The sequence below is a fragment of the Halichoerus grypus genome, chromosome 2 (assembly GCF_964656455.1).
Source record: "Halichoerus grypus chromosome 2, mHalGry1.hap1.1, whole genome shotgun sequence".
Lineage (NCBI taxonomy): Eukaryota > Metazoa > Chordata > Mammalia > Carnivora > Phocidae > Halichoerus > Halichoerus grypus.
In genome coordinates, this window is record NC_135713.1 from 128,341,677 (window position 1) to 128,354,651 (window position 12,975).

Here is a 12,975-nt window from a genome sequence, read left to right on the forward strand (position 1 = left end):
ATACACATTTCATTCTCGCTAGAAAATTAGTTCATTTTCTAGAGAATATTTTAATAAAAATTTCAACATGTGGGTCATCTGGCTCAAAATATCAGGACTCTTATGTATACCTGGGCCAGGCAGTTACAATAAACATGCAAGGAGAGCTTGGTGTTCGAAATAGGACATGAAGGGGACTGAAGACTGCTGGCCTCGGCTAAAGGCATCAAAAAACAAAAACAGAAAACTTTAAAACACTCTATGAGCCAAACGATGTTTAAGAGCCATATGCAGCCTCCCAAGCTGCCAGATTGTAGCTCAGATAACTAGGAAAACAGTAGCCAAGACAAAGCTCTACCAAAAAAGTCAGTAGATGCCAATAAATTCTCACACTCATAGAGTGAATAAAATAGAATGATTTTTCACGAACATGCTTCAGTTAGTAATCTTTACTTATACAATTTGAGGTATAAATGAATACAAAAGCAACCCATCAAGTGTGTTGATTAACATCTTCCATATGTCCTTAGAATCTAGATGTTTTTACCTCGAAGTAGCAAAGGGAGAATCCTAATTCTGACTGCCCAATGGTCTCAGGCACACAGAGAACCAGTCCATCTGAGGCTCACCAACAACCAAAGGCCTCTTAACTCAGAAGAGGTCAAGTGATTCCTGGGCCCTAAATGTGATCTGGGCACACATCCTGTGAACTCTTGCAATATTGGGACTGGCCTGTCATAAGCATGTTAATTTACTGAGAACTTGATGAAAAGCAGTGTCTATTAAAACGCATTTGTAATCTATTTTATCTATCATTAAATATAGAAGGAAAAAAGTACAAGGGGAGGAGATGACAGAGAAACAAAGTAAGAAGCTCACAGGCAAGGCATATTGTCCCAGACCACCAGGACCTTACCCTGGGAAGGAAGTGAAGCTATCCATTATTTCCCAAAAAAGTGAGCAACATCAGAAAGAGGTTCCAGTTACTTGAGAGACAAGTTCCTGGGTATTCATATAAGATGACTGCAGGATGAGATACTACTAACTTCCTTTCCTACTAAAAATTCCAGAGAAACTCAGAAAAGGGGGCTACTGTTCTGCCAACTGATCTAGAAATCTATGCAGTAATTTTTTTAATATAGAGTCTGATTTGTTTGGTATTCCTTAAACATGTATATTAGATAATCACTTGTTAATATTTTCCACACTATCTCCTTAGGATAAGCTATTAATATGGTGTTCAAAGACAGAAGCAAATGTTTGTAATGCATCATTTAAACATACAGACCTCCATGTTTTATAATAAATTCTACTGACATTTGATTCAATATCCAACAATACCAAAACATAAAAGTTTCTCGTTCTATGCCAAAAAAACTTAAACTTGGATTCTTTAACCGAAAAGAATTCAGCTTATTTTTAGTTTGCCTCTTTTGATATAGACAAATCACTCATTACTAATAGTTACTAAATGAAGTAAAATATGGATGAATCCTTGTTATATTTAATATAGTACACGATCTATTCAGCGACAATTATGACAATAATAGCTAAACCTATTGACAATATACTATGTGTCAAACACTATATTAAGGGCTTTACATAGATCATTTCACCAATTCACTTAAACTTCTTCAAAAAGTATGTGGTAGACACAGTTATAATATCCAATTTCAGCTTAATTAAACAAGGCTCAATTACAAAAGACAATAGAACTCAAACCCAGGTTTAAGTTTACCCTCTCTCTTTCTCAATTATGCTTAATTGTATATACAAAGAAAGTACATTTTCACGAGCAGTAAAGAATTCTAGGAGATTTCTAGGTTTTATAAAAACAATAATTTATGGGGCGCCTGGGTGGCTCAGTTGGTTAGGCGACTGCCTTCGGCTCAGGTCATGATCCTGGAGTCCCAGGATCGAGTCCCGCATCGGGCTCCCTGCTCAGCGGGGAGTCTGCTTCTCCCTCTGACCCTCCCCCTCTCATGCTCTCTCTCTATCTCATTCTCTCTCTCAAATAAATAAAGTCTTTAAAAAAAAAAAAACAATAATTTATAATAAAGAAAAGCTACCTAGTCTATATAGTTTAATATATTTGTCCAATTCTCTTCCTGAAAGATCTGCAAGTCTATTTATCATTTTTAAAAGGTAAGTTCCATCATGAATGTTTCATATATTCAAACTCAAAAATCATGAACAGTGCTCTTAACTCTGCTAGAATTTTTACTAGAGGAAAAGCCAAACAGAATCCTGAAATCCATGGAAGGTATAGATAAAGGAAATTCAAGATTTTAAGAGAATTCCATCACAGAGAGTTCTTTCAAAAGAAGTATGAAAACAAAGTTAAGGATCAGTTTCATAGCTTGTTGAACGACCAGATGTAAAATCTCTGACCTTTACTGAGGATGCCAATGTACAGAGGAATAGATTACTTTTTTCCATATAATGTGAACAGTAGTATAGAATGGACATCATTTGAACTAACCTAAAATCCAAACTGGAAAATCCTAGTTTGGCTGTGATCCAATTGACCTAACCAAGTATCTCATAAAACAGAGAACAACATCCTAATATTAAAATGCTTAAATTATAACTCTATTGTATATTTATCTTTACTGAATTTATTGAAAGATGCTGTTTAATATGTCCCTTGCTAATGAAATTTTCCATCATTCCTTTAATCAGCAATGATTGCGCCTCAGATAAACCTCATTGGCTACGATACTGCCACTGTGCAAAGCTCCCATCATTCCTTTAAATAAGACTTTGAGACCTTGTATTACCAAATGCCTCCTCTAAAATAAATACTGTTTAAATACTCCTTAAAAACTGAACTTCCAAAACAAAGTAAATTGTATACAATTGTTTAGCATAAGAAAGTCAACAGCACAACTTCAGAAAATAATATTTTCTATTGCTAGGGGAAAAAGGTAGAAATGATTTCCTTCATATAGATTGTGAAGTGAGTGATATCCTAGTATGAGTCTAAACGCAAATGTATTTTGAAAATGTAATGAAAATACTGTGATCATGAAGTTACATCTTGTAAGGTTTGGAATCCCTTGGTTTGTCTGTTCTTTTATGTCAGTTTATGGTAAGATCTAAGACTCCACTCATATTAATACAGAGTGTGCACATCTATGAGAATTCCCCTCACTTTAATCAGAACAAAAGCCTACAATGAAAATAAATATTAAATCAATTCTTCTGCATGTAGGTTACTGAGCATATTTTACTCTCTTCGAACATAAATGAGTACACAACTAGATGAAGACTGTATCACAGCAAAATCAATGAAACCTTGAAGAGAAGGATTTAAACAAAAGGTTAAAACTTTCTATGTGATGTTAAGGCAATAAAGTACCAAATAAAACGTAATAAATTTCCATCTTTATTTTTAAATATGGTTAATTTTGTTTACTTACCCGCACAGAGCCAATGTCTCCAAAATAATATCTTCGTATAAACAACCTAATGTGTTTTCTGTACTATTTATTTTTTGCCTTCCAGTTAGTTATATATTAAATAGAGAAACACAAATATGTTTGTTATTCTAAAATACCTATTTTTAACTATAATGTTCTTGCATAAATTTTTACTCTATAGGGTAGTCATAGTAACAAAAGACAAATTACTATTTTATTATCAAAAGGAATGAGGTATATAATAATTTTAAATCTGCATAGTACATACTCCAAATAAATGGTTACTGATAATTTTTACTTTCTGTAATAGATAGAAGAAATATTCCCCCAAAGTGTAAATACTACAAAGTATAAAAAATAAAACAAAATTAACTAAAGTGGGATTACACTTCCAAAAGAAGAATGATTAGGACTGTGTAATCTTGAGGTATCATGACTTTACAAGGGACATATTTTCATTTTTCTTCTGTACCAGGAGACATGAAAAATTTGAAAAGATAAATAAATGAGTTACGTTATAATTTACAAATGTGTGCATTAGATAGCTGAAGTGTATCAAACCCCAAACACTTGAAAACCAAACCTCTGAAAAGTGCAATACACTATTTAAATGTTAAATCCAATTTTTACTAAGATTATCTTTTAGGAAAACTATTTTAAATAAAATTGTATTTCATTTCAAAACAAATTTCTGAAGGAAAAAAAAAATCCCAGAGTGTTTCATAAAGCTATCACAATAAAAGAACAGTTCGTAACTCAGATTATGTAAGTAATGGCTGCTTTTCAGGAAATGGAATAAGAGAAGACAGAGACCAATTTTAAGCAATCAATCATAATTTAAATAGTTACTTAACATCTTCATAACTACTTCTGTTTTCCCAGGTAACTAATTCCCTTTATTTTGTAAATAAATCTATCATAAATGATACATTATGAGTTAATTCTTCCTATGCTTTAAAAAAATAACATGCTAAATTTCCAAATGAAAATCTTCCAAGAAACTTTAGTTTTAACTATTTGGAAACAAAGAGATGCACTTATATACCTAACCAAAACAACAACAGCAACAACCAACCAAGTACCAAATGTTAAAAGCAACAACCCAAGAGAATACAATTAGTCCTCTTGTTAGAGACAGGAAATGGATAAGCATGTATACAAACACCAATAAAGCAAATAGAGGGGAAATAGCATCTTCCAGAGACGTGACTGGATAAACGGGCTGCTGCTTAAAGCTAAGGGTCATGCTAATAAAAAAAAACCTCCAACAGGCCTCAGTTTTGTGAAGAAAGTTACCTCCCACAATCACCCTTGTGTCCATACCTGGTTGCTTCTATCATTTTCAAGCAAATAAAAAGATGTTGAGAGAATAAACAAAATCACTGCCCCAGGCTATAAATTCGCACGCACCTGTAATATGTGAACATTTTCATCACAGACTATCTTACCTCGTAAGACCAGACGCACTGAGTCCCACCAAAGCGTCGAACACATCTTCCTACTTCAACGTCCTCATGAGTTGTGTACATTTCTCTGAGGCATTCACCAATATGTGGCACCATTCTCCTGAGAACCTCTCGACTGAAGATCATGCCAGGTCCTCCCATACAGAAGTTCTCTCCAGGCTCCAGCCCCAATTTTCCAAGTTCTTCAATATTCCCCAGGCCAGTCTGACCCAGGTAGAGAGGTTTACTGCTATTCAGTGATCGAAGAAACTCTTCTAACTTATCACCTACAAAGAGAAAGGCAACAATCACTCCTCTTGCTAATTTCATAATTATTTAGAACATACAAAGTAAGGGAAAGACCTTCCAACATTGGGTGCAAACTCCCCCAAAGTCATAATACAATTGAAAGGAAGAAAAACCTCTCTGAATATTCTATTATTTTAAAACTACTAATTTTCAGTTACTAATTAAATCATAATAAAATGTTATCAACCTTCTAGTCAAGATCACTGAAAAGCCTTAAGAAGTCTAACAATCATTAGACTTTTTTTTTGTAAAAGGTGAGATAATAAGGAGAATAATGACAAATTTATTAGCATGTTTGAAGTAATGATAACATTTCCAGAAAATAAGTTATATTTAGCATTGATTGGCAGACTGTTGATACTCAATAAATATTTTTCCTGATAATTTAGTTGTGTTTTGTCCTTAACTAAACTTCACATTACTAAACAGTCACATACAACCCAAAAGTTGAGAAAGAGAGGGTATTAAAGTCGTCTTGGAATTTAACTTTAAAAAGCACCTTTTCAGAAAAAATAAATATTTCTTAAAAAATTAAGTAACTGGTTTCCTGATAGTACGTGAGTTCATCAAGAAAAACGATTTAAAGGTAAAATTCTGTAGCTAAAAGAGTATGAACACATTAGATATTCTACAAAGTGATACAGTGAGGTAGTCACCTTCTTTATATTCCCAGTCAGAATCTTTACTATCATTGTTTTGATGAGCTGGGCAGCTGCAGTCATTTATCTTGATCCCATGCCTTGCCCCTTGGATCTCAATGAATTTTGGCTATTATTGGGTTCTTAATACAAAATGCGTATTCATTCTTAATAGAAATGGAAAGACTATAGCACTTCAATGTTCTGAAGGACAGTCTTTCAATGCATTAAGAGAAATGACAGAAATAGATGCTATTAATGCATTTTAGAAATTCTCTGCAAAGTGTGGCAAACTTCTGCGAGGAAACCTTTGTGATTTTAGTGAGACACAGAAGACAAGGGGACTATAAGATAAGCGATCACTTACAGGTATAGATATCTATACATCTTCAATCTAAAGATAGTGTATTCATCAGATATGCAATCATCTATTTTTGTATCGAATTATCAATGGAATGATTTCACTCTACCTAACCTAACCCCAAGAAATCTCTAGTTATTACTCTACACTCACTCCCTGAGCCAAAATGGGACAGATCTTGTTTGTTTCTCCTTGAATCAGGTGAAAGACTACCTGGATCAGGAGAAAGCAACGAGGCTAGAGAGGTATACACTAGGAAGAGCTGCCCCCCTTTGACCAATCCGTCTCCATATCCGCGACGGGCAGGACTGGAAAGATTTACTCCCGCTCTTAGGAACTTTTCTCTGCTGAGTTTAGAAATCTCTGGCCAGAGCCACCCACACTCAGGGTGAAGGACCGCGCCTCTTTTAAAACTGACAAAGTTTTCTCCTGCTGTGGCTGCGCGTGGTTTTGGGAAGGACTTCCAGGCTCTGCTTATCGCCGCAGCCACCAAAATAGATTGGAAAGGATCCACACTAGTGTCTACAGCTTGGAGCTCCTGGGGTCTGGATAATTCAGGGCGCTGTCCCCTTCTTCTCCACCACCAATTCCTAAAAATACACTCATCCGCTCCGGGTTTTACAGAGGTGTGACGGGCGGGCGTTAAGGGCGGACCTGGTGCTGCAACAGTAGTGGCTGGAAGGAGGTGAGCGCTGGAGCGGTGTGGGGGTGCTCAAGGACTTCCAGTGCGTGGTGGGTCGTGAGAGAGGGAAGGAAACGCACAGGGAACTGTACGGAACAGCGAAAATGTTTCCTCAATCTCACCAGTTCCGAAACTGCGTTAGATCCAATTACAACGAAAGGATTGTGGAAGAAAGCTAGAACACCCATCTCCAGACCGGCTCTCGCCCGCTTCCTCGGTCTTCCCTTCCTTCCCTGAGGACACGCCCCTCTGGATAGATGTGGGAAACTACTACCACCCGGGGCTTTCAGAACAGGGCAGAGTAGGAATAGCCTTCAGTTAAGCCTCAAGCCCCTTTCCTCGCCGTTCCCACACAGTAAAGAGTTGGGGCAAGCTCTGGGCGGAAACGAGAACAGCAAGAGTGAGGAAGGAGAATAAAGCCGGTCAGGTGTGAGGAGGGTCCAGACCGCAGGAGAAGAGGAGGAGCGGACTAGGAATGGTGGGCGGATGCTAAGGGTGGGGACGGCGGGGTGGGGGCTGCAGGAGCCCTGAGCAAGTGCTGGCAGAGAAGCAGAGAGGGGCTGGGCAGGGATTAGGGCTGGTTGCAGGGGGGGGGGGGGGGCAGGAGGAGGGGTGGGCAGGCAGGACAGCCGGCGCTGGGAGGTCACCTTTGATGTAGACGTCGTCGTCGGCGCGCATAAACCACTCATACTTGTCCAGGTAGTGGTCGTGCATGTACTTGATCATCATGAAGGACTTTTTCTGGGGAGGGTAGGAGTCGTCCACCCCCGGTAGCGCGATGACAGGCAGGGGTGGCGGGGGCTGGCTTATCCCGGCGTTGGGGGACTGCTGACTGGAAAAAAACTCCACGCGGCCGGGGATGAAGCGCGCCCAGGTCCGCTGCGCCGCTAGCGCGCGGCTGCCCAGGTACTTCTGCGCGGTCATCACTCCCACGTACAGGAAATCCCGGGGTCGGGAGCTCGGGGCGGCGGCGCCCCCGTCCCCGCTGCCGTTGTGGCTGCTCCCCGGCCGGCCGCTTCTGCGCTCCCCAGCCGCGCCCCCGTCCTCCTCCTCGGGCTCCCCTTCTGCCACGGGGGCGCCTGGCAGCCCCGTTGCGCCTTCGGGCTCGCGTCCTCGTCGCCGCTGCTGCAGCCGGGGTGGCTGTTGCCAGAGGCTGCTCCGAAAACTGGTTACCCCGGGCGCTGCCTCTGCCAGCGGCGGCCCCTGGAGCTCCTGGCGCGCGGGGGGCGGCGACTGCTCCAGCCGCGGCCGGGGCTGAGGTTCGGGGAGCGGCTGCTGCGCGCCAGCGCCGGGGCCAGCGGCCGAGCGGCCGTAGTAGGAGCAGAGGCTGGAGCCGCGTCTCTTCCTCTCGCTCAGCTCGGCCACTCTAGGGGCGATGAGCCAGGACGCGGCGGTGAAGCCCAGCACCAGCCCCAGTGCCACGCTCATCCATGGGCGGCGGGAGCGCACGGCCATCGCGACTGCCCCCGGCGCGGACGCTAGCTGAGCGGCTGTGGCGCTGCGCGCGGGTCCCCCGGCTCACACCCGCCCCTCCTCCGCCTCAGCGCCCCCAGCCCGGGCCGCTGCCCGCCGCCGAGGCGCCGACGCCGGCTCAGGGTCGGAGCGCTCCGGGCGCCTGGCCCACTGCGGGTTGCAGCTGCCGGCCGCGCTCCCCGCTCCGCTCTGGGTCCTCGCTCCGAGCGAGGGTCGGGAGTGAAACTTCTCCCGGCGGTGGCGGCGGCAGCAGCGAGAGGAGCTGCAGGAGGAGGAGGAGGTGGAGCGGCAGCGGCGGCAACGCGTCCGCTCCTAGGCTGCCACCCTGTCACTGGCGCGCCTGGTCCCTCCCTCCTCCCTCCTTCCCGAGCCCCCGCCCTCGCTCTCCGCCTCCCGCTCCCCCCGCCGCCCGGCTCGGGACTGGCCCCGAGGAGGAGCCACAAGCAGCCCCGCTGCCAGCCCGGGAGAAGCGCGAGCCGCGCTATTTCCCCGTCACCCGCCCTTGGACGCCCCCCGTCCGCGCCTCGGTCCAGAGCCGGCCTCCTCTCCGGAAGGAAACGATCCCGGTCGGGCCGCCTCCGGCTTCCAGCGCCGACGCCCCCTCGTCCCTCCTCCCACGGCCCTAGCTCTCCGTCCCATTTCCCGTCCCGTCCCGCCCCACTGCCGGCCTCGCAACCCCCGCGTCCGCGGGCTCCACTGCCCTCCTCCCGGCGCGTCGGCTCCACTGACCTCATCGGCGGAGCTCGGGTCCCCGAGCCCCCGGCAGGCGCCCGCAACTCCCGCCCCACTCGCCTCCCCCGGCCCACAGCCGGTTACGTCCCGGCGTGACCCTTCCCCACTCTGCCCCGCCCAGGTCCGGGCGCGCTCCGCTCTTCTCGTTTGCGGTGCTTTTCGCATTTGCGGTCTTTTCCGCGTTGCTCCCACCGCTGCTACTCTGAGTCTCCGCTCTCTGCTCCGTGTCCCGCTCACGGCTCGGGAAACCATTTGTCCCATCCCAGCGCCCCACCTCCCAACCTTTCTAACTTCCCGGTCCCACCTGCATCCTTCACCACCCCTCTCCAGGCGTACGCAGAAGCACCCCTTTCACTCGGTGTCTTCTGCTAAGAAAATCTCAGAGGCACTGGAAATACTTCCTCTGACAGAACACGGTGAGTGGGGGCTCAATCCCAAAGAACAACAACAACAAAAAATCCCATGTTCTCCACCTGTTGAGCTGGGAAGTGTGGGGCTGCCTACTGGTCCCCGCCTCAGCTCTCCTACTGGTCTGTTGTCTAAAAGTGAGAATCTTGAACTATTTTCAGTCTTGGTCAAGACTGAATCAGTAGGACTGGCAGATGATGGAGAAATGTGAACAAATTATAGAGCCAATACCCTGAAGATTCAATTTAAGAAAATTCTTACCCCCCCATAAGTGACCTTAATCAGAAAATAAAATAGAAAATATAATATTTATTCTTGCCTATAAACAGTTTTATTTTCTAAGGCAATGACAGGAAATGTTTTACGTGTCCAATTAGGGGAAAATACCTGCAGCGACAGAATCTCAAAGAAAGTTAAATTGTATTGGCCAAAATTACAGAAAGTTACATTAGGAAGAAATTACCTGAAAATGTGTAACATTTTGAGGAAGGGGACATTTAAAAAACTTTCTCTCTAGAAGTTGTGAATCTAACTAATACTTTGAGGTGCATTTGGCCTTCCAAACCCTTTCCTCTTCAAATTTCAGTCTTCTGTTTTGTGCATCAAATGCAAAGGGATGGTACTGAGTAGCATTAGGCAGAGGGCTCAATCCAGCCAGGTGCTGGCAGCATCCCTGGAACAGTAGGCCTGCCCAGGGCCCTTGGAGGAGTGGTTCTTTCCACACCAGCCACTGGCTGTGCATGAGCACGTCTGACTAAATGTTTCATCCAGTAGACAATGAAGCTGCTTTTCCATGTCTCCGTCTTGCCCAGAAACACTTGGGAATACAGATTATTGGGCTCTTTCTCAAAGTTTAATTTTAGTTAGAATACAAAACTAATTGGACAATCTCCTTCTGATTTGAAAACATATCCTCCTAGGAATTTTTTTTAACTTTCTAGAATAGTGCCACTCAATAGAACTCTCCCTATAATGGAAATTTTATTTATCTGTCTCTTCTTTAAGGCAGCCACTAGCCACGTATGACTGTTGGTGCTTGAAATGTGGCTAATATAATTAAGGGAATGAATTTTCAATTTTATTCCATTTTAATTAATTTTTATTTAAGTAGCCCCATGTGTCTGCCATGTTGGACAACACACTTCCAGAGGAAATTCACAACATGGAGCACTATTACCTATGGTCAAGTGTAAAGAACACCTACACATTAGCATACCCTCCCCTGAAATATCCAACAGGGCTTCATTCTAATGGGTGCCATTCTTTTAGTAGATCTACAAAATCATTAATTCTCATTGGCCACAAATAACCCACTCATCAACTGTTACAATATTTTGAGATAAAGTTAACTTTATTCATTTATTCAATAAACATGTACTAGAGATTAAGCATGAGGGTGGAAGTCTCTGGACATGGAAATATCAACAAGATATTCACTGCCACCTATCATGAAGTTTATAGTGCAGTGGGGAAGAAAGACAATAAGCACCACATCACACAATGAATTACAGTGGTGACATATGATATGAAGGGAAAATACTTAGTATTTACAAGAGCATCTAATTTATTCTGGGATTCAGGGAAGGTACTTGGAGACATTGAAATAAAATGAAAAGTATTGAAATGATGTTCCACACTGGCTAAGTGGCCTTGGGAAAATTATTTAAATTGAGCTTTAGATTTCTAATCTGCAAATACATTTCTGTGAGGATTTAGTAAGATATTATATATAAGTGCTTAGCACAGTGTCTGGTTCATTGTAGGCCATCAGGAAATGTTAATTCTTCTCATTTTCCAAACCTTCATGATAAAATCCCTTAGATAACACTTTATTTTTAATGATATTTATCCTCTGATTTATTTAACACTTACTTAGTATCTACCAAAAGCCAAGCACTATTCTAGAGAAACAGCAATAAACAAAACACAGTCCTTGACATCATGGGGGTTATTCTACTAAGGAGAGATTACACATACACACACAAACAAATACATATAATATGCTAGGTGATACAGGTTTTGAAAAAATAGAGATAGAGGGTATATACAAGTGTTGGGTAAGGCCATCTTAGATTGATTAGTAAGAGAAGTTCTTTCTGATAATTTTAGCACAGAACAGAAAAAAGTGAGGAAACTAACAATAAAGATATCTGAGGGAAGGGCGCCTAGGTGGCTCAGTCAGGTAAGCATCTGCCTTAGGCTCAGGTCATTATTCCGGGGTCCTGGAATGAAGCCCTGTGTGGGGCTCCCTGCTCAGGAGAGGTCTGCTTGTCCCTCTCCCTTTGCCCCTCTCCCCACCTCCCACTCTCTCGCCCTCTCTCGCGCGCTCTCTCTCTTGCACTCTCTCGCTCTCTCAAATAAATAAATTTTTTTTTTTTAAGATTTTATTTATTTATCTGAGAGAGAGAATGGGAGACAGAGAGCATGAGAGGGGGAGGATCAGAGGGAGAAGCAGACTCCCCGCTGAGGAGGGAGCCCGATGTGGGACTCGATCCCAGGACTCTAGGATCATGACCTGAGCCGAAGGCAGTTGCTTAACCAACTGAGCCACCCAGGCGCCCCTCAAATAAATAAAATATTTTTAAAAAAAATCTGAGGGAAGATTTTCTAGGAGAAGAAAATAGCCAACCCAAAGGCTTGAGATATACATGGTTATACTGAGGAACAACAAAGAGGCCAATGTGGGTTGGAAATTGGAAGGAGCTAGTGACTTGCTGGTCATTTAGGCTAGTGCTATCCAACAGAATTAGAATGTGAGCCAGAAATGTAAGACATGCAATTTGACTTTTTTCTTGTAGATACATTTTTTAAAAAGGAGGTGAAATTAATTTAAATAACATTTTATTCAATTCAATGTATCCAAAATATTATCATTGCAACTATATATAATATATAAATAATGATATAATTTTATGATAACATAAAATTACTGAGAAAATTTACATTCCTTTTATCAGTACTAAGTTTTCCAAATCCATTGTGTATTTTACACATTATAGCACATCTCAGTTCAGACTAGCTACATTGCAAATGTTCAATAGACTCATGTAACTAGTGTTTACCACACTGGATATTTTGAGCCTTACAGACATTTGTGAAGGCTTGGTCTTTTGTTCTGAGTGACAATGAAGGTAGAGTAGAGCAGTGGTATGGTTTTTATTTATTTATGTTTTACAGGGACCATTCTAGCTCCGGTAGGAAGAAAAAGCCAGCAAGAGACAAGGGTAGAATCAGGGAAAGCGTTTAAAGCATTATTGAGGTGACCTCCATGACTTATTCCCACACAGTGTCTGCACCTCTTCCTCATTTGTATTAAGTAGAAGTGTTGAGAAAGTTTTTCCTAAGAGTTTAATGTCATACTTATTGAGATTCCTCTATATTCCCCTAAATATATAATTTATCTGGTATTTCCCAAGGTTAGTGCAGTAATTTTCTCATACCCACTTTAATTTTGAAGATACGTGAGTTTTCAGGTAGATAATTTTCTGGGAAATTTCCACCAAGGACTAAGTTTTTTATTAAAACA

At 42.5% G+C, this 12,975-nt stretch overlaps 1 protein-coding gene, 1 long non-coding RNA gene and 1 other non-coding gene across 4 annotated transcripts in view; 1 reads left to right on the top strand and 2 right to left on the bottom strand.

Moving 5' to 3' along the window:
* Positions 1–8,654, bottom strand: part of CHSY3 (chondroitin sulfate synthase 3) — a 306,175-nt gene extending 297,521 nt beyond the window's left edge. Inside the window, exons 1-2 of the mRNA XM_078067552.1 lie at positions 7,484–8,654; positions 4,850–5,133 (exon numbers count right to left, since the gene is read on the bottom strand). Coding sequence (XP_077923678.1) covers positions 4,850–5,133; positions 7,484–8,291 — 1,092 coding nt within the window. The 5' untranslated portion in view covers positions 8,292–8,654. The remainder of the gene's footprint in view (positions 1–4,849; positions 5,134–7,483) is intronic.
* On the bottom strand, positions 2,578–2,718 carry LOC118530599 (U4 spliceosomal RNA). The gene has a single exon (XR_004914722.1). It is a non-coding gene; the product is annotated as a U4 spliceosomal RNA (small nuclear RNA).
* Positions 8,655–8,765: 111 nt separating the features above from the next.
* Positions 8,766–12,975, top strand: part of LOC118530555 (uncharacterized) — a 48,045-nt gene continuing 43,835 nt past the window's right edge. For both annotated transcript variants that reach the window (XR_013445372.1, XR_013445373.1), the window contains exon 1: positions 8,766–9,457. This is a non-coding gene — a long non-coding RNA (uncharacterized LOC118530555). The remainder of the gene's footprint in view (positions 9,458–12,975) is intronic.